This window comes from Crassostrea angulata, chromosome 1, assembly GCF_025612915.1.
Source record: "Crassostrea angulata isolate pt1a10 chromosome 1, ASM2561291v2, whole genome shotgun sequence".
NCBI lineage: Eukaryota > Metazoa > Mollusca > Bivalvia > Ostreida > Ostreidae > Magallana > Magallana angulata.
Genome location: NC_069111.1, coordinates 39,567,241 through 39,589,973, shown reverse-complemented (window position 1 = coordinate 39,589,973; position 22,733 = coordinate 39,567,241). Strand labels below are relative to the sequence as shown.

The window sequence follows — 22,733 nt, the reverse complement described above, 5'->3', positions numbered from 1 at the left end:
ATTTGCAAGCACGTGTTTTTTCCTAAAACTAAAGAACCATGTTTTTTTCATTTGTGAGCTGAGAAAAGTCAAATTAATTCATGAAAATGAGAAAAGTTTGACAAATTTGCACAAGGATGCGACGAGAAAACCTACCATAAAAACAAAATTTAAATGAAACATGTACCATATAATACTACATGTAGTAATAATGTCAATTATCGTATCTTAATGAAATAAAATGTACATAAAATATATTATTTTTACAAATCTTTACAAGTACATATGAATTTCAATTATCAATTTATGATGTCAGCATGAACTGATAATACATGTACTGAAATTATAAAAAATTCTTGTTTATTCACCCACAAATTGCTCCATGAATGCAAAATCCAAATGGTTTCAACTTATCATATCCATCAATATGAACAAGAAAATTGGGTCCTTGGTTATAATACTGGCGTCTGGATAAACAATGCTGTGACCTAAGGGACACTCCCTCTGGATCTAAAATTCTAAGGGCACACATTGTTGTATTCCTGCATAAATAACAGAAAAATGTTGTATGTTATTTTTCTTTTATTTCAACAAGTATTTTTCACTGTTAATGTATTAAATAAGAACTATTTATTAAATATGCCTTTGCCCGTTTCTTGTATTTTTGTGTATATACCTTCCAACAAATATTCCATGTTTTAAAAATAATCTTCTAGATAAACTACGGCAACCTAAATTCTTTGAGCCTTCTTTAATCTCCATCTAAAACAATAGTAATAGATTACTTTAACCCTGACATGCATACTAGTACCTAACATGCGTGTACGTCTTAATAATATAAAAGCTCTGGTTAGGGTGAGAGTACTCTTGTATTCAATCATTATTAATTTGTCATATGTTTAAACCACAAGACATCTTTTAAATACCTGAATTAATTATTCAATTTTACCTGGATAACAGGAATGATTTCATCTAAACTCCAATTTCCAACTTTTTTAAGATCTAAATTTCTTAGACGCCTTTTCAGTGTACGGTAACTAAATAAAAAAAATGAATATATTATTGATGTACATATACTTATGATCATCTGATCTGAGGCATGTAGCATAGTTTTAAGTGGGTGGGGGAGCCTTCCGAAATAATATTGACAAAGGTGACATCAGAGATGTATGATATACCACAGGCACCTGAATTTTTAACAATTATCGGTAGTCGCTTAATTAATAAGTCAAATATTGTTATGCAGTCATGTATAACTTTAATTTTCTTTTAAGTTTTGGAATTCAGCTGTAATTCATAATAGATGGCTTCCCTTAATGAATCCTGAATTTTGGCCTAAGAGATACAATCTGTGTATTTAGGTCAGTAAGGGGGGGTTGGCTAGACGGGGAAGATGAGGACACCTAGTGTGTTAATAGCCTTTTGATTACAGCAGCAGGGTTTATAAACCTAGCGACAATTAGCTTTGCAGTTCTTCTAAGATCCTGAGGATGTTAGAGGCACAATTAAGAGCCGACCCCCCTGAATTGGTAAATTTTATAATTGGTTAATTTGAACAGGTGATTTTGTGGTTAATAATTAGATTAGTTTTATTGGTAAATTTGGGTGAAATCTGGATTATCTACGGTGCTCCTATGGAATTCTTGAAACTTTCTTTTATTAATTAGGAATTAATTTACATTACTACTGGTGATGTTTTTACACGGAGTTACAGGTGTTTAGAATCTTACAGTTAAAAAAAGCTATTGGTGGCATTGATTCACCATAGTTTTAGGACAACGGGAGTGCTGGTGATAAAGAATTGTTGGTGGTGCGATTCACCACAATCTGTTCACTAAGTTTATCACATAAATCTTCACCAGTAGTAGTCCTATAAATAATTGGGGGGTAATAAATGGTATAACAGGTGTTTGAATTACTTAAGTGTTTCATTGTATAGTCTCGCATTAGTTTTTAATATTTATATCGCTTTATATACCTGACTTATTTCTTGTGGATATACAACACTTAAGAGGTTGCACTACAAATTACGCTATTGGCTCGTAAAAATCCGAACCCATGCAAACTTTGATGACGTTTCGAGCCGCGTCACAATATCGAAAAATTCTACCCCTACTATATATATAAATACACAAAGTGTGCAATACAATTTTGACTCCGGCTTCGATTTGCCACATAAATCAGATCCAGTTGCGTGTAGCATTGAGTTCAAATATGATATACATACACGTATCTCACTATACATTTCCTCCTAAAAGAATTGGTAATGCTATCATCTACAATTCATGCAAATCTTGAGTATTTATATATAGTAGGGTAGATTTTTTTTTTTTATATTTGGCTCATTGAGCAACTGATTAATAAAAATTCAGGTGCCTGTGGATATACTTCCGTGTCAGACATTATTCACAGTTATTGAATATTTACGAGATGCTAGTGCTGACTATAATTAGAACATTGTCTTCCTAGTCATTATGTACTCCATATCTTTATTTCTGTCACCTAATAGTCTGCTTACCTTAATTCAATACCGTGGTTTAAATACATCAACATCTGGATTTCAATATATGACAGTCCTTGTTGGAAATATTTTCTCAGAAGCTGGTCTTCTGCCGGAGACGCCATTTTTTATGGTTAAAATTATCTTTAAACGATAGAGAGCTCTACAAACAGTAAAGGCGAAGGCGAGAGTGCGAAGTTGCGACGGCGAGAGTGCGAAGTTGCGACGGCGAGAGTGCGATAGTAGTATCGCTCCTTCGCCTTCGCACCTTCGCACTCTCGCCGTCGCAACTTCGCGCTTCGCCGTCGCATCTTCGCACTTTCGCTCCTTCGCCGTCGCACTCTCGCACTTTCGCCTTCGCAACTTCGCACTCTCGCGCCTCGACCGAAAGGCGAAAGTGCGATGGTCGAAGTGGCCCCATCGGAACACCATAATTACCTAATGTAAACAATAAAGTTGCAAAATGTGCATCATGCGAAGGAACTGAGTCAAATCTTACATGTGTTTATGCCCGAGTTTTATAGGTTACACGATCAGAATTACACATATTCATGCTCAGGCTCACACATCAACACGATTACATATTCGGATTAACAAGTTTACATGTCTGGATTTTTGAACACGATTACCCTCCATAGTTGTGCGACGATAAATGAAGCAATGTTATTGTAACTGTGAATTGTGTTCAGTTCTGTAAGCACGATGGTATGCTGGTTTTTCCCAACGCGCTTTTTCGATTTAGCAGATGCATCTTTCTGGACAAATGACAGTCGAAAAGTATAAATTAACATAAATGCTTTTAAGACTTTGAGAAATGTACATGTAAATTGCATTTAGTAGTAAACACTGAGAATTACAAAATTGAACCCCTTTCCTCCCCTTTTTGTAAAGAATTGTTTGGGTAGTTTTGACCCCCCCCCCCCCCCCTTACACACACACACTTTAAACAAAACGATGTTTTTAATATTTAATAAATGTTATCTTACAATTTGAAACTCATTGGACTGCTGTGTATTTAACCAATTTATTAATGCACATGCATTATTTCATGCCAAGTGGTCTATACAAATAAGCTATCTAATTGCCATCCTTAACGATGTTGAAACAAAATGGATATTGAAATTTTATATATTAAAGTCTAATCTATACGCACTTTAATTAAAGGCGTTCAATATCATATAATATAATGTGTCATGAAAGACGTACTAAACATTCTAAAAAATAATATTAAATTGATATTAAATTTGGCGATGCCCATTAAACTAATTAAATAAAAGTGCATGTTAACGATTTAACGTCACTTTTGTCGCCCTTTATTTGTACGACGGTTTTATAACTGTGTGATTTATAGTAACAATACTGCAAGATTGATTCTTCATTAACACGGACAAAGGGATTAGTTTTGAGTTTAATTACTAACTATTAAGTTGGAAATTTATGCTATAATCATTTCTCAGATTTCAATTTAACGGGAATTAGAATTCTATCTTGGGCATTTTGTAGAACAGTTGGTATTATGTAAGTCAATATCAATCGCATTACTAGTATTGCATGTTGACTGTTTTTTTGACCAAATTGATATCAATTTTTAATTGATTAAATTTTTTTTTTAATGCAAATATAGAAAATTGGTCAATCCTTTCCCATCTCGTTACAATATTGATATCGTTTCCATCTTAGCAGAATGGATCCGATGTATTTCGAATGCATATAACAGTTCAAAAGTTCAAAAATGTTTGGGAATGTGATATAGGATCTGACAAAAGGTGAAATAGTGATTCATATAAAATTTTGAATTGACTGTTGCGTTATCTAACATATGTGATAATTTATTTCCTATGCCCTTAACACTGTTGCATTACGCTGGAAAAGGTTCGCTTGTCCACCTAGAAACAAATATTTCACCATCATGTGCACCTATCCTACATGTTCGAATTAATTTTTTTTTTTAAATTGATCGGATTTGAATCGTGTACCATAGTAAGTTCCTCCACACATGTAGGAAAAGTTTTGCTTGTGCTAGTCTAAACTTCTGTAAACTTCTGGAATTCTAACCTATGGTGGACTCGAAAATGATAGAGAAAGATGTCAATTTTGGGGAAAATATCAACTATTGATTTATTAATATTCGTATATACAAAAGTTCCTGCTATGTTCGAACTCGAATCCTGTGGGTTAATAATAATTTGATTAGCTTGGTTTCGTTTCCAGATTGCCTTTTGGTTCGCCATTTATATTTAAATAAGGAATTCTTCTCTGTTTTATTCATTTTGTAAACACATTTTGCTTATTATTTTAAATTTAAAAAAAATAAAATGTTTTGTTTAATGTATCATGTGAGTATGAACTAGTATTGCAAATAATATTTAGCCAGCTTTAAAAAGTTCAAATTCATGACCCGCACGAAACACTGTTGATAAGCATTTTAATTAAGTCATCTATTTTTTTTTTAATTATTCATATCAAGGGAGTGAGTTATCGTTATTGTTTATCAGCACGTCACAAAGATGGAACAGCCAAATTTTCCATTTATGCGATGATTACCATGATTACTTCAACTACTGACAACATCGAAAAAATGAAATGCTATTGAAAAGTGTCTCTATATTACGTTCATAGTTACAAAGTTTAAGGGTAATTTTATGACATATTATAATTTTATAAAAGATTGCAATTTAGTCTCTACAAATGCTTCATGATCCTGAGGCCTGAGAGGTCAGTCCGTGCATGGTCCGTGTATTTCGTGCTCTCAATGTAGATTTACGAGAAATAGTCAAAAAAAAAAAAAAGAATTTAAAAAACCCAGACGGAAACGGTAACTGTTGTCTGTCCCTTGCAACCGTCCATTTTTTTGGAGATTTTTACTCGGAAATATACACGCACAGGTACATATCGATGAAGTTCATTTGGAAGTGATGCAAGGGAAACTATTTCTCTTATAAGATTCACTTAATGATACGTTATATCTGTTTACATGAACATAAAATATTTCAATATAATAGGATTAATATTTTTTTTTCATTTAATTTGGAAATTTTCGGAACATCTCGCAAAGTTTTTCAACTATATCATCACCTATGTACTCTCATGTTGTTTGCAATTCATAATTTCCGTAGACATTTTGACTTTTTTTAAGCCGCCTTCTTCAACCTAAGATAAAAGCTTAAGGATACAGAGGGCGTTTCAAAGGAGAAATGCTGGGATGTTTTCATCCTTTTCAATGAATTAATGAATATCCCCGGAACCCAAACGAATTCAAAACTATCTATTTGTTTAAGTAAATGTGATGCAAGGATTATTATTTGCGACATACTGTTTCATTAAAATCCGTGGTTTTTTTTAAAGATCTGTTCAGTATAAACCCAAAAAAATCCCATCCGAGTATGCAAACCTCAAACGCATACACAGGGTTAAAGGCTACAGATTCCACTCCAAAAATCCAATACCATAAACTGCAGTTTTCTTCCTAAAAAGCAGAGTAAGCATTCCAAGAAAGTCCAAAAAGTTTAAGCTATATTCCTGGAATAATTCATAAGAAAAAGCCTTATGATAGAAAGAACCAATACTTCGTTTATTAATGTCTTGACATTTCCCCATTTTGTTTTGACTTGTGGGACTTTGATCCTAATGCATGCTTTTGAAAGTTTTAATGCCGCATCAGTTCATTTGGAAAAGTCTCATAGGTAATTAACGTATAACCAATATTTCATATCCGAAGGGATTACGCCGTGATATCAGTATGAATGGTGGATTTCCACAGCTCCAAGAGTGTAGGAAATCCATAAAGTTTCTTGAACATACATGCAATTATGCTTTAACACTAAAATCTGAAAGGCCATGCATAAGACAAAACAAAATCTGAGGTCGACCTTGCCCCCAATGTTAACATGTTAATGTAACAGTTACACACTCTAATAAATCTGATTTTTTTCGTTTGATCTGGCATAAATTGTAACTACATTTTTTCTATAGTATAAAATCAGTTGTTATTTTGACTCAAAATTTTAACTATCTTATGTTTTCTTTGTTAAATGTTACAGAGTGTTAAGATCGTTTTATAATAATATTAATAAAAAGGTTGAAAGATTCTAAAGCCATTTTTGAATTTATGTGAACATTTTCAATGGCTAATTTAATTCCATTAACACGTCATACTCATTAAGTGAATTTGATTCATTTGAAAGTCACTGATAATACTTGAAAGTAAAATTTACTTATTTCACTCTCGGCAGAAATTTTAATATTTATATTACTCCTCTGTTACAACTAGATCCTAATAAACATATACAGAATACAATATATTAAAAAAAATCAATTTCAAACTATTGTTTAAAGGTAGTAACACTTGTATTGTCAAAATGACATTGTTCCGCTGCATGAGATGACAAAATCTTACAATTTTAATGTGAAAAAATCAGAAGGTTGATGGAAAAGTTGCATTCTAACGTATGTTGTAAGTTACAAGTCAACTACTTCAACATCTTCCTTATATTTCATCTTCCTCCTCACGTCCAAAACGAAATGGCGTATGGGGTTTTTCATTATCGACACTTCTTCCAAATCGGAACAACGAGGATCGCTTTCCAAACCGGAAAAGGCTTCCTCTTTTATCATCTTTTTCCGGAAAATTTTCACTACTTGCATATGGTGATACATAATAACCGTCCATACGTTTCCCAAACCTGAAAAGAGATCCCCGCTTATCTTCTTCGCTTCTTTTGCCGAATCGGAACAATGCTCCCCGTTTTCCAAACCGGAAAAGTGAACCTCTTTTCATAAGTTCATTTAAATCTTCGTCCGAAAAATCATACGTGTCTGTGATGTCATCCATTGGATTCGACCGCCTTTTTAATGACTTCACTTCCGATTCTTCATGATCTGAAATATGCAGACATTTTATAAGCTTCTTCGTCGACGAATTTATGAATTCAGACATTTTGATCTTTTGATAGATATGTCACAGACACCTATACATGTAGATTACCTTGTCTGTAAATGGGAATGCATGTCGCATATCCCTGCAATCGCAACTTCTCGGGCCTTCCGGCAGAGTTCGGAAAGGGCTCTACCGGAAAGGTCCGAGAAACTGCGATTGATATCCCTGTTTATAATTTTTAACATTTTTAATGCATGTACCCCATGTTGGCTGATTAAATGTACCGTTAAAATCAAACGTCTAGAATGTTGCAGGACTTTGTAATGTAATACATGTAATATCGTTTCTTTAAATTTAAATTCTTTTGTACTCACTTAGTTTTGATTCTTTGGAAGCTGTGGATACTTCAATGAAGGCCAGGAATGCTGCAAAAACCCAGATAAGTAACGTTTTTGTCTCCATTTTATCTGAAAAACAGAAAATATAACTTATCATTTTTCTTACAGAATTAAAAGTTTTGCCATAATCTCGTGAGACAACGTTCCTTTAGTAAGTATTACCAGTTAGTACTGGTGGATGCAGTTTAAACTACATGAATACATGTATTCATGTACATATTTGCTTAAATACAATTGACAGAAGTATGTGGAAAATCATCATACGTTTATCTTTAAATAAAGAAAAATAGAATTAATATACATGTACATGATTTTTAAAATTGTTATTGGAAAACGTACATTTGGAAAATATACATAATATTATATACCGTTGGTTTGTTTGCCTGTTAAGTCGGAAGCCAAACTTAGAGGAGCTTATAAAAATAGTAAAATTTCGCGTAATTTCACGTATGTATATGTACACGTATAAAAACATATAAAGCATATCTTCTTATATTGCTTAAAATTTTATAGAGCCATATATTAATAGGAAAAAACACCCATCAATCGTAAGATAAAACTTTAATTACACCAGCAGGAACTTTTCATAGCGTGAACTATTAATAGTAAGAAACACTATCTCTAGGTATTCATTTACCCCTTTCCAAACCTGACGTCATTAACATACATATACTTGAAATAATTATACTGGACAATTTATCTTATTTCATTCTCAACAGCTGATAATTATCTTATCTATAATTCATTGTGGGAAGTAATTGTAACTGTTATACTATAGTTAGGATTGTTCGAATTATTATTGTACTTCAGATCAAATGTTAACAATGTACAGTTAAAGATCTATACACGATCAATGAACGCATCCATTATTGGTGTGGTTTAACGTTGTATGGTCTATGAAGATCCTCTAAAACTCAGATTATGTCTGCTGAGAATTATTACGCTTGTTCTTATGATTGCATTGAATCACACGCCTGAAACCACCAAGATAAATGAACTCCATATACATTAATGTACAAGGGAAGTGTGCATGTATCTTGTTAGCGAAAATCATCTCGGTTAAAAGGAATACTACGCGTATACTTTAAGCTGTTTGCCAATTACCTGTAAGCTACACGAACATTTTGAATTTTATTTAAGGATGAGAGAGAGAGAGAGAGAGAGAGAGAGAGGGTTGGTGGTGAAATAGATAAACACAACAGTTTGTTCTCTTAGAAAGTGTACTAAGTTTATTACATGATCTACAGTAGAGTCCAAACAAATATCGAATCTCAGACAGTTCATGATAAAAGTTTTAGTTTTTTATGTAATCCGGTTCAGATATCGAATTCCATCAGAGATGAGCCATATTCTTTTCTCAATTAAAATCGCATCAACGCGTTTTATCGTAGAACTGTATTGCGGCGATCAGCTATACATTTTAAGGCTATCCGTCTAATTCTATATTAATTAAGGTCGAAAAACTCCGCCATGGAAATTCTTAAAGAATCAAACGAGCTTCATTCTTTTTTTCAAAGCAAGTCATAAAGTTCCTGGAAGGAATATCGTCTATAATACAATCTCCGATTTTATGCCAGGAAATTGAATACATTGAACCCGATTGGAAATGCTGGCGTTATTTTATTTCAATAGACCACCACCATCAAAGTAATTACTTTTATGCACGTTGTATATACAGAGAAATGCGGATTCGATTCATTGATAATTTATCCTATTTATGGCAATATTTAGAACATCAAAGCAAAGTATTTGCTTATACATGTATATAGGTTTATTTTTACCCAAATTATATGTTAAATATATATTGTTTTAAATGAGTTTCTAAAAAAAAGTATAGAATTTATTGATATTTCAATTTATCAATAGCTTGTCCGACAGTGTATGGGCATTTTACACGCCTTTATCCACCCATCTTATTTTCTTTATAATGACATGATTTTTATCGTGCAGCAAACAAGGAAAACAGCATTGAGGGATGCTAGAGCGAGCTCGAGTTTATATCTTTAAATTGCCAAAATTTCAGTAAATCACTTATATGCTTTGTATGCGGTAAGGAGGAGTATACTGTTTCCTATTCGTTCTTACAGTAGGAGACGAATCGATCTGTATTAAAAAGTTGTCAACAGATTAAGAAGAAGCTCTTCAATGTGCTCCGTTTTGTAAGGTTTCGGTGCGGAGAAAGTTCTTTATCGGGTCAACTGTTCCAGACTATAAAGTGTGAAATGAAAATCCGTCAACATTCCAAAGTTACGAAGTGTTAATAAATAACTAGTAAACTCAAACTACCTCTTAAATTCGTACTTTGTTTTTGACATACATATTCTTTCGACACGTTTCATTGAAAGGCAGCTTTATTTATACGAAAGAAGTGTACCAATTTGTTAAAGAATTAAACACTCATGCTCATAACGTGGTAACGAATGTAAGATATAAGAATATCAAATTATATATATATATATATATATATATATATATATATATATATATATATATATATATAAGAAGCACTAGCAAACCAACAACACTCGTTATCTAAAGTGTCGGATCAAAAGATACAAGGTTATAAGATGAGATATAAAAAAGCAAGGTTATAAGATGAGATATAAAAAAGTTGGTTATTCTTAGTGCTTTTTTATATATATATATATATATATATATATATATATATATATATATATATATATATATATATATATATATATATATATATATATATATATATATATATATATAATAAAAGAATATTACATATAAGAAGAACTCGTAGATTTTAATTTCTTCACAAAATGTGTTGTGGTTTCAGATTGTTGGTATTGTAGCAAAAAATTACCACATCGGATGTTAATGCCATTTTTATGCAATGATCGTTTTGTCCTTTTGATATTTTTAATTTTTAACTCTAAGAATAGACCTTTTTATAGGCACAATGCGTACTTAAAAAAGTCAAAAGCACCTTGTATTCATTGCCTGTATTGCCAACCAAAATATTATTCCACTGTTTATATTTATAAACATCTCTTTGAGTCCTTCTTATTGATATTATGTTAGTAAAGGGACTTAAAAAAACAGTTGTAACGACCATATAATTACATAGACGGAAGAGGGGGGTAAAAACATGTCGGCAGCCCGCGCTTTTCATTGTTGTTAATATTGCTAAATCTATATATCGTTCGATGTCAAAAATAGTTTCCAAGAATAAATAACAAAATTATAGAATAAGGTATAATAGAAGAATACCTTCATTATATGTTTTACAAAACAAAAAATAATTGCTTATTGGTTCTCTAAAAATACTCATTGAGTATAAAAAATGATCTGAATTTTGATAGTTATCCTTATAGATAAATGCATAGTCATTGGAATTGTATCCGTTAAATATGCTTGTGAATTGTGAAGAGCTAATCAAATAAGAGTCACAAGCTACAGTAAAAAATAGAAATTAAAGAAACTCGAAAAGATAGACAGAGTGATAGACGGGAATAATCCTTGTCCCTGATTTCGATCTTCAGGCATTAAAATCTCAAGATAATTCAAACGAATTCTCATGAGATCCTGGTAGGTTTCTTTGAACCAATATCTCCCATCAAAGAGTAAAATCGATATGAAGACCAACAGGAGGGATGTCCACGTCTTCTATATGAAATTTGTTTTGGATCTAATTTCACATTGCGCTTCGACTTTCGGGTAAACAATCCTGTTCCAGTAATCAATGTTCATCTAAATCCCATATTTATTTCGAAACAAGAGACACTGCTTTATAATCCTAGAGACTAAATACCTAGAAGTGTTTATCCGTGACAAATCGTGAAATAGCAGGGCATCAAAATTAATTATCGGTGATATATTCCGGTCCATTCTCTCTGGTGACCCGCGAACGACTGACGACTACGTCCGGTTCATGGAAGCGCTTGATTGCAGTCTAAATATTGGTACGGTTAATGCCATACTTTGTCTATTTGCAATAAAACCTCACTATTCGATCCGATGAGAAGTAATTTTTACCAATCAAAAATTTATGAAACTGTAATTAAAAAGGGAGGTTTTACATTAAATGACCAAATAAAACCGATTGTTATATTTTGGTTAAGGGTAACAAAGTCCGTTCAAAACAATATATCTATTTGACTGATTTTTATTTTTCCCTTAGAGTTCTATGACATTGAAATCCTACGTAAGAAACACGAGTATGGCGGCTTAAGGTTTCCAGAATAAGCATCAAAGTTTTTAAAAAACATGTTTCGAATAATATAACAAAAGTTTTGGAGAAAACAGCATTAAACCGAGAGTGTGTGTCGATAGAACAAAACAACGCATGGTAGAAGTTTTTTAACATCATAAATGTCAGGGTTTTCGTCCCTTTGTTGAATTTTTCTCTCAAAACCATAATAAAAATTATCATACAAAAGCTAATTGCAATAAAAGGAACAAAGCTCGGGTAATCAAATTAATAACATGTGATCCATTTCCGTTTATCTGATAACGGACAAAAGAAGTATATGTCGCCCACACATGATAAAAGAAGGCAGATAATTGTTACATCGTTAGAGCTAACTCTAGAGAGCTTCCTTCATCAATTAATTTGCAAGCTCCTTTTTTATCATTTGAGCTTTCTAACATTGAGCGTCGATATTAATGATAATTTGATACGTCAATGTATTTTAAAGAGAGTTTAGTGTGCCAAAGAAGTGCAGCAATGATGTATGATGGGAAATGACGTTGACGTAATTTGACTTGATGCCTCCTCTCGATTTTTTGCTGTCGAAAAATACAATATTTTTTCTATAGAAAACTTTACGTTTGAATTATATACTATTTCCGCTAAAATTGTTACTTGATATATGGCACTTAACGTACTTTATTGTAAATGTATATATTTTTTAGTTAAGATAATCATTTTACATATTAAATTTTAAAAGACCTTATAGTTAATAAACAATTTTTTCTTTCTCATATTCATTGGTTGAATTATAAAACGTAAAGTTCTCGTGTATTATGATGTGAAACTATAATAATGACATGAAAAAGTGAATTATCCATTCTAACACGTATATTTTCTATTCTTTCGTGTATATTTCTCATTAAAACCATTAAATTGAATTAACGCGATGTCAAAGACTCAATAACAGCTTACGATAAAATATCGCCCGAAATGTTTTTTTTTTTTATTCGTCTAACTATTCGTCTATTTAGATGTAAAAAAAAATCTCTCAGAAAATCAAAACCTTGTCAAAACCAGATTATTTTTTACATTCAATAGTGAAAGCATTTTCTTTGATTTAAGCCCTAGGATTTGGACCGCCACTCTATGTCTATTGAGTACTCTTTATAAAAAGCTTCCCTAATTCCTGGTGTTTGAGTCAAGCAGAGTTCATAAATGATCTGCAATATATGGAAAAAAGTATAAAACCTACATAAAGGCATGTGAGTCACAAATTGGTCGTTATGCTGAGTATAACAACAAAGAGACACTAACCAAAAACACAACAACACGCTATCATCATAATAAAAGATGACGTTGAAACACATTATCCAAAAGACAGAAGTGATGATAAAAAAGTATGAAAAAATCGGATTGACAAAAACGCTAAAGATGGAAAAAATATAACATTTAAGATCAAAAATTGATATAGTCATCACTTTGGTAGTGTTTATAAAATCTTTAAAAGAAAATCGTTTCACAGATATATACATGTATGACAAATCTAAGTCTACATTTAATCCATCTAGATAATACCAGATCAGCGGGGTTTTGTTTTAGTTCCTTTTGGTTTGTTTCCTTACAAGTCAAAATTTCTAATTAAGATCCTCTACATCGTTTTTATACATTCAGAAAATACTTCATTGCTTTGGCCAATTCAGTATTGAATTTTTATATCACAATTGCATTTGAAAGTATGCATACTGCATGTCCTGGACGAAAATAATTAACCTTGCTCTCGGCATAACCAAGTAAGATAGAAGGGATGTTCACGGGATATCTAAATTTATTATTCAATTCCTCGGTCCATATCTCCCTTCATTATTACGACTACGATAGATATGATAGAGATGATAAGTATGCAATTCCACATCAAAATGTTCAATTTGATAGAAATGGTAAAGAAATTCAATTATGTGGCTCCGAGGATGCTACGGAAAAACTCCAAAGCAAACATGGTCTGAATAATAGAGATTTCAGAAAAAGATGGCCTGCTGTACGTCGTTCTTAATTATGAAAGGCAACTGTCATGGCAGAACGATATTACCAGCATATCAGTTTTCCATTTACATAAATGTGGTTTTTCACGTTGTTAAACGGTCTTTTCTACCCATTGTAAATAGCTATAGTCTTTGTGATCGCATCTTTTGAATAAAAGCGTAGGTTTATCTTAACAATTATAATGTTTTATACACGTATATCTCAAAAACCTAATCTGAAAAAGACTTTTTTGTTGCGACTATCGACAGAGTAATTCGATAGATTATAAGATTTTGGTTCGCTAATCCAACCTCTAAGCACTTTGAATATCATCATACAAAGTTTTTGGGCTTTGTAGTTTTCACATGCAAATGCACCATAATCGGTATCACTAATTGCTGAAAACCGATTTCCTCCTGTATTTTGACTACATTTTCCCTATTGAGCTATCGACAGTTAATTTTCAAAGGATGGTGAATGGAATTAATTTTGTTTTCATCAATTACATATGCAGATATGATATACAATATAATATTCTCAATTAATATCGTTTTATTTTAACTTTACCTTTTTTCCAATTGAATATACCAGTAAGCATGGTCTTTGATACAAAAATAAATATGATATCTTTCTATGGCTTTGGCAAATAAGACTTTAAATTGCATATAAGAAAACGAATAAGGCTTTGTCTTGCATTGAAATTTTGAAGAATTTGTTAAGTTTACATTTGCTTACTTATGACAAATATATTTTTTATAGATGTAGTTATGCTATTTATTTAAACACTAACTATAAGTCTAAAGGCATTTTTCCAGTAATATGTGTTTATCCTGAGGAAAACTTCCCTTCTTTACTCTAAACGATTTTAACATGTATACATGTATTTACACAAACCAAATCAGTACAACGAGGTAAATTGGAAGTATTCATTATCTTAACAAACAAAAAAAATAAAAAATACTTACATTGAATTACGTTGTCCAAAGATCCAAAAGGCCAAACAACTGCTTTAACCAACCTTTTGGTTTTCAATAAATAGCGGGAGATCGCAATTGATTGGATGCTGGATGATTTATCATGACGTCGCGCAAGGTGCTTCGCGCACAGTGTCAATCAGGTTCTTGTTTCAACACAGCAAAGAGTGGGTAAGACGAAAGCGTTGTGATGACGTCGTTAACGTTTACATATATCCTTAATTGTAAAGTCCGGTCCGTCGCTTGAAATGAATACATTTATTGACAAGTCGCTCGGACTTGGTAAAGTAGATTAATTGTTAATTCGGTAAATCATTATCAGGACCTTGTATTGTATATGGAAGTTAAAGAGTAAAATTGTGATACAATTGTATTGATTCCTTTCTCTCATTTTTGTGGACATGTCCAGCGTGTATTAATGTCTTATTGTTCAAATAAACATTGATTTTTCATTAATTGCATCGGTGCTTATAAAAGTGTTTCACACTGAATTCGCCTAACATATAACGACATTTAAGTCAAAAAGCATGATATCGATTCTTGAAAATTGTCACTGATAAATTGGATTGCTTGACACAAAACGCAAGTTAGCGAACCAAATTCCTTCATTATTTGCGAGACTACGAATAATATAATATAATTATTAACTGCGGTTTTTTGAAATGGATAATTTCATTCTCTTCAAGAATGAATGGCGTGTAATTTCTAGCGTTCAACGATAACAAGTCAAAGTAACAAGGCCCTTAAATAGCGTGTTCAAATCCTTTCAAAGAGTGGAAACCTTGGTACGTCCCTCACGAAGGCGAGGTATAATGTAATGCAAATCCTTCTGACATGTAGATTTCATAATGAAAATTAACTGCATTGATCAATAGGCTGAGACTTATGACCTCTATTGTTTTAAACTTGTCAAGGACAAGGTTCAGGGTAAAGCTTTGATTAGTGTAGGCATTGTCTACGCCTTTATCTACCATCACAAGATACAAGTACACTTTTACTGTCTTTGTGACGAATATCTATCTCTTTTATACCTCTAAAACAAGGTTTGATATTAAAACTTGTTAAGAATTTGGTCTGACGCCTATCCTGGAATAATCAGATTCCTTTTCTTTTCAGGTTTTATATACGAAGTCCCTAATTAAGCCCATTTCTTTATTGTCGCATTGCACAAGAGTATATGTAGTCAAAATATATGAACAATTTATTCAAATATCGACATTTTTATGTATTTTAATGAAAGTGATGCGTGTGGTTTTGCTATACTTTTCCATTTTTTATTGTAATAATTTCATATCTGCATGCCTAAACAAAAAGTCTGACGGTATGTCTGGAAGAGCAATGTCCATTTTTGAAACCTTTTTACCGGCAATGTTTGGAGAAGGGTGAAATAATCTCAATGAGAAGTGAAACATCGCGAGGACAATCACTGATTGATAGGACGTCTTTCACTTTCTAAAATGCAGGGCTTTCTGTATCCAAACATCGTAAATCGTTATTGACTTTCTTTCTAAGACATAGAAATGCAATAATTCATAGTTTATCAGAATTAATCATGTTTGGTGAAACATTCAATATGACTCTATAAATCTTCTGACTGTTACTGTCACGATAAGCTATACCATTAACCACATTAACACTAAACATTGACTTTAAGGTGTGTTTTAACACAAAAGCAAAACTTTAAAAGTACTACTTGCATCTCACTTCTGTCACGTTGCTATAATAAATTGAAAACATCTCAAACGCTTTTATTTCTCAATAATGGGACTTAAACTTGAGACCACATCATCAGGATACAATTTCAGTATGATATTTCTGTATGACCCCGTCTGTTTTACTGTACTTTACCTTAATTTACTTTTACTACCTTACCTACACATCTAACTGTGTCCACCCTAATATTCATTTACCACAGTTTACCCTTAAAGCAACCCTCCGTAAGCTTTTTATTCTGATATTAGAGAGGTTTAGCAAACCAACGTGTACGCGTACGTGAACGTGTAGAGAGGAAAATATGTGCACTAGATGAACATAAATATGTTTTATAATATCATGTAATTTTTTTTGTCTATGTACTTAAACGAAACTTAAATAGTTTTTTCTAAATACCCATATTAATTTTCAAATCATGCAATAGTTGATGTAGTATGTAATCTGAAATCTTGTCAGAACCAATCATCTATAACCTTCCTGCATAGATGAAGGCCCCCAATTCTGTATTTTTTATCGGTACAAGATGCCTTATAGAGAAATTCAAAATAAATCGTTGCAGTTATTTCATCTTGTAAAAAATGTTTGTTCCATTGTGCTACAAGAACAAAAAAAAACCACAAAAAACCCCCCATTTATAACATTCAATATACTGGCTCTATGATTAAAAAAAATGATATTATAAAAAATACAAATACCACACACAGTGTCATAGACTTTGCTCTAATGTGATAAAAATCTTATATTCGCAAGAAAATGATAGTCGATATTCTAATGAACTGCACTCAAATGTGTTTTCTCGGGTTAACACAATTTGCCATCGTGAAAAGTGTTGTTTTATAATCTTTTGATTACAACAGGAGTGATTTATCTATAAACGGATCCTAAATTGTTCAGGGGAGAAGAGGAAGAACCAGGACCATTTCACTTTGTGTCCATTTTTCAAAATACATGTAGCTGACTTCTAGAATACAGAATACAGAAGACGCACATTTCATAGAGAGAAGCATTTTTCAGATGGACACATTTTCTATACAGACGCATTTTTTAAAGAGAAGTTTTTATTTGACACACGTAATATTAAATATGTAATACTGTGTTAAAGAGATGAATGACATTTTGTCGCATCGCCAGACAGAAGCAAATGGTAGTAAATATTCACATAGATTTATTCAAAATTATACTATACTTTCTTTCATTTTTTCCAGAATAATTGCCTTTGCCATTTTTTTTCACATACTGATTATAATCGTGGAGGTTTAATGAGATGTGACACTAAATACAGCCATTTTGTTAGTGTAGTGTGCAAGAAGTTTACTGTGGTGCTTGTATGTAGTAAACGACTCTAGGAGAACATGTATAGGAGTATAGGACATTCAACAATATCATCACTTTAATTCCTTCATTAACAGAGCAACTATTGTTTTTTTCAAAAAATATCCCTTTGTCTATATGTTTATCCAATATCAATAAGATACATGTACATGTAAACATCGCAAAGAAAAGGTAAAACCAAGTAAATTTGCCTAAAAGCGTAAATAAACTTCATCAGATGAATGTACTATCATACTATTTAATGTTAACATTTTTGAAAAAAATATTTTTTTAACCATAAATAAGTTTAAATCTTGATGCCTATAAAATGAACGTAGTTAATCTATAAAGTCTTTCCATTATCTCCACTCTCATTACCACTCGAATACTAAAAATATTTGCGGGATAACATCAGAAATTTTCAGCAAATTATGGTGAAAAAAACCCAGTGTACTTTAGTAAATGGTTAAAAATTTCTGAACAAATGAATAAAAAGGTTCGATGTACTTTAGTTTAATGGGTAAAAATTTCCTTAATAACACAAATTTTACTACGCTGTACCGTTGCTTCCAATAGCACATATCTAAAGACGTTGGCAGCAAAGATAAGATCTCTGATTTCCTATATTAAACTTTACTATGTATTTGTCATCATGTTTTTTATACCTGCCATCATTATATTAATCAATATAATTTTTATAATTATATAATTTATAATTCAGAATTATCGAAACTGCTCTACTTTTATAGTTTTAAAATTGACATTCTAAATGCAATACATATAGATAGATAGACCAAAAAATGTAAACATGATCATTATTTACCACATAGTATGTAGTGCTTAGTGTCTGATTTAATCGTAATAACACGTGTATTTATCTTTTTGAAATATCATACAGAATTAAGTTATTACTTTCTGAATTTCCATGTAAATTAAGTACGATTCTTCGCATATAAACTTTGCGAGAGACTTCTATTACATCATTTGCAGGTGATTCAGTTTTTACATCTTTATTTGTACTAGATATGGCTCTATGTATTTTTCAGCAGGAGACTGGGGATTTGAATGTTATAATTTTAGATTCACTTTAAGTTAATATACAGTGTTATGCCGTATTTAAAACAAAGGCTTTTTTTAATTATCAAAGGTACACATAAGACCATTTTGAAACGTTTACGCTCCAAATTTTGTGTACGCATTGACGTTTCTAGCGGTAATGCATTTTCTTTACATAAAAAGGAGTCACATTTTAATTAAACCATGCAATTCAAACCAATTTAAAAAAAAAAAAAATAGTCCATTTAAAAGAAGGGTACTTTCATTACATGTCGTTAGGAGTATTCTTGTGATTTCGCAAAGAGTCAGAAGAACCAATTTTCAGTACAATTAACATTTGATTACTGGCAACGATCATAAAAGTAATAGCAGGCCATTCCTTATTTATGTAACTAAATTTACAGTATTAATGCATGCAAATAAAGTCTTCATAAAATCCATTTCCCGTCTTGACTTTTCTTCACGCCAATTTCCGGAGTCTCGTAATTTCGCGTTATTCTGTTCGTCTTTTCAGCTTTAATGGCAAGACAACATGTCAGCTTTGATACATTTACATAACACTTTGTCAAACGTACCTTGACAATCGTGACTGTGCAATCTGATTAGTTACATTATCGTTATTTCAGACAAAAAACACATTCATATTAATGTAACAAAGGAGGAAAAATTCAAATGGTTTATCTTTGATAACTTTATTATGGTGACCCAAAATTACTGCCACATAATCAAAGTAACTTTGCCAACTTTAATGATGCACGTGTAAAGGTTTGGTGATGATTGAATACACTGACTAAAGAACACCATTCTTAAAGGCAACATTTTAACGTCAAATAACTAGACATCATCGATATGGTAACCATCTCAAAGGGCCTCGCTAAAGTAATGGAAAATAGGATCAAAGCATTTCAGAGGATTTCGCTTTGACGTTAACCTATGATTTAAGATTTTCCAGTCGGCAAATACATGTAACATCAAGTCAAGCTCATTACCCTTTATCAACAGGCATTTTGGGATTTCACCTGAGCTACATCAGGCCAATGGGAAATAACTTATAGTCTAAAACTGAATTTTAAAGAGATCTGCTATGACCTTCAAATTTGACCTTGCAACTTGGATCAATGATGCTACACACCTTTTACCCAAAAGCACTGTTTACGTGACGTATGAGCCAGATATTCTAAGGGGAGAGTAAATATATTCTGAAAAATCTGATATAACCTTGCCCTTTGACCTAGAAATGTCATTCAAGATCTCTGCACATCATTGGACCAAATGCACTCTGTCGCTTAAAGATTAAGGGAGATAATTTATGATCCGGACAAGAATTTTTCAGATACCTCTGCCATGACCTTAACCTTAGACATTGAAACTTGGCTCAATTTCACTGCACACCCTTTAACTAAAGGCAGTCTGTTGGTGGAGTATGTGCAAGATTGGACCAAGGGAGAGAGAGACAAGTGATTTCGGAAGGACGGACTGATCACTATAGGGCGCTTGCAGAGCGGGGTCCTAATTCGTGATGTAATATGCTTTAGACCCCTGGTCGCTAGTGTCAATATAAGACGCCGGTGGTCCATTTAAGTTCTTGTTTTCAGTCACTTTATGTGTGTGCATAGAGTCACTGGGACCTCAGTGGTTCATCCAATCGTAAGTGTAGCACCACCTTCGTCATCTAGTTTCCTTCGTAACACCCTGCAGAGATAATTTTTTTCTCCATATAAAGTCCTCTATTGACCGTTATACCAATAACATGGCTTATTTTGGTGTTGGTCATTTGAAAAATTTTTAATCTACACTATATCAAGATGCTTATTAAGTAAAAAAAATGGCAGCATTATACTAGTAGTCAATGTAAAATAAGAATCTTTAAAGATTAGAAAGTTTAATTTTTATCTTCACTATAGCCCTTTTGCGATCTGAAGGTCATGTTTTAAAAAAAACTTGAGAATTCCACGCATAAAATACTTGCATAGAAATTCACACTCTGTAACATAATTTTCCCCCCTTTTTCTTGTAAGCTGAAATAAGGTCAAAAGAGCAAATCTTCAGTAAGTTCAACGATGCATTATACACATGTATATTAAGTAGTGTTGGTTATTTGAACAATTTATCATCTACATTATATCATAATGCTTACTGAGTAAAACAAAAATGGCAGTAGTACACTACTAGTCAACGGAAAATAAGATTTTTTAAGATTACAAAGCTTAATGTTCACCTTTATTATATCCCGTTTGCGATCTGAAAGTCACGTTCTGAAGTTACTTTAAAAATGTGCCGTTGTGTCAGACAAATGTTAACGATTTTTCTTATATACCCAGGCACTAAGCACCGTCTTAGAAGGCGTGCGGCAGATTTACCCCAAAATCTTGACAAAGCAGTCTCTCTCGGTTTTATGTGTCTGCATTCCTACACTCAGCGTTGCATAGTTACAGTGTATTTTGATGATTTCTTATAGTTTAAAAAGAAAAAAAATTAAAAGATTCAAATGTCAAAGATAGTACTGCTCAAGGTTTGAAAAAAAAATTGCCATATATCAGGATACTTGCATATCCAAACTATATCTTTTTCATTTTAATATAATTCTCACTTTAGCATTGAATGCTTATTTTTGGATGTCGTCGGTACTATAACAAACCAAGCCTGTGCATATAAATTGAATAACGCGCGTAAACGCGGTAAACGCGTGTTATGATAATTCGTCAGCACAGCCTTGGTGTGCCATAGGACCTACGACATCCAAAAATAAGCATTCAATGCTTATATCAATATTCATATTGCTGTTTATTAGTATGAATCAATTATAAATCGTCGTTTTAAAACTATTATATACGCTTTTAGTCAGGGATATGAAACAAACATGGAACAGCAATATTAACATGCTTTTTAGATTGCTTCCGCGTCTAAAAATATAGTGCAAGAAACTTTGTAGAGTAAAATCTTTTTTGCATTAACGAATATACATGTATATGATTTAACGATTATTTTTAATAAGTAAATATCAAATTAGTAATGTAAGTTTGAACCTTTCATTCAATCTTATAATAATACATAATATATAATCAAAACGCACGATGACGTTTGTATTTGTGCTCAAGCGCCGTGAGAAGGGAAAGTGTTTTCACTGAAAATTGAACGTCATAAATATCTAGTAAGGGGAAATATACACTGAATGTAAATATTATATTTTAAAAATCTTCCTTTGGCCAATGCATCGGTCATAGTCACAATCATTCTTGAATCTTTATACATATACATGTGCATGTAATGTAAGGATACATGCACAGTTATAATTTCAAATTTTTTTTAAGAAATATTCCTACTTCGTTGAAAATGTACCAAAAATGAAACCTAATATTGGTTCTCGGGTCATGACCTGACCATCGTTGAATCCACACTGCATGTATTATATCTAAAAAATATCAGCATTGGTTGGCAATAAATCATTTTTTAGGATATCATTCCTTTTTCTTTTCTATAGACAATATGTTGTGATCCTGCAGCTACAAAGTTAAGTATAATTTTAGAGAAAAAACTGGCTTGGTGGTTTCAAAACAAAAGATGTTATGGACGCTAGAAAAGTTAAGATTACAAATAATCTTAATTTATCGCAAGACTCAGGTGAGCCAAAAGCCAATTTTTCGTCAGGTTGTTCAATGTTGTAGTCATCTACATGATTTTATGTGATGGTAGATTGTAGAACTCAATAAGCAAAATTCAAAATTTTATGTAGTCTTTTTTATAACAG

The 22,733-nt window shown here is 32.2% G+C and overlaps 2 protein-coding genes across 2 annotated transcripts; both read right to left on the bottom strand.

Annotated features, from left to right (window-relative positions):
• Positions 1-73: 73 nt before the first annotated feature.
• On the bottom strand, positions 74-2,859 carry LOC128192409 (uncharacterized). The gene is made up of 5 exons (XM_052865055.1): positions 2,498-2,859; positions 929-1,016; positions 656-741; positions 348-521; positions 74-131 (listed from the first exon to the last, which is right to left on the bottom strand). The coding sequence occupies exons 1-5, from the start codon at positions 2,602-2,604 to the stop codon at positions 74-76; spliced, it is 513 nt and encodes a 170-aa protein (XP_052721015.1). The 5' UTR covers positions 2,605-2,859.
• A 3,829-nt stretch (positions 2,860-6,688) lies between these two features.
• Positions 6,689-15,052, bottom strand: LOC128185560 (uncharacterized). Its single transcript, XM_052855133.1, has 3 exons — positions 14,897-15,052; positions 7,730-7,822; positions 6,689-7,357 (listed from the first exon to the last, which is right to left on the bottom strand). The coding sequence occupies exons 2-3, from the start codon at positions 7,815-7,817 to the stop codon at positions 6,966-6,968; spliced, it is 480 nt and encodes a 159-aa protein (XP_052711093.1). The 5' UTR covers positions 7,818-7,822; positions 14,897-15,052; the 3' UTR covers positions 6,689-6,965.
• Positions 15,053-22,733: the final 7,681 nt, after the last annotated feature.

What these genes read in the sequence shown, in the direction of transcription:
- LOC128192409 (XM_052865055.1), bottom strand. Translation starts at nt 2,604, where the DNA reads ATGGCGTCTCCGGCAGAAGACCAGCTTCTGAGAAAATATTTCCAACAA. An exon ending in AACCACGGTATTGAATTAAG is followed by an intron (nt 1,017 to 2,497) that starts GTAAGCAGACTA and finishes TTTTTTATTTAG; the next exon opens with TTACCGTACACTGAAAAGGC. An exon ending in AAATCATTCCTGTTATCCAG is followed by an intron (nt 742 to 928) that starts GTAAAATTGAAT and finishes CTATTGTTTTAG; the next exon opens with ATGGAGATTAAAGAAGGCTC.
- LOC128185560 (XM_052855133.1), bottom strand. Translation starts at nt 7,817, where the DNA reads ATGGAGACAAAAACGTTACTTATCTGGGTTTTTGCAGCATTCCTGGCC. An exon ending in TTCCAAAGAATCAAAACTAA is followed by an intron (nt 7,358 to 7,729) that starts GTGAGTACAAAA and finishes TGCATATTTCAG; the next exon opens with ATCATGAAGAATCGGAAGTG.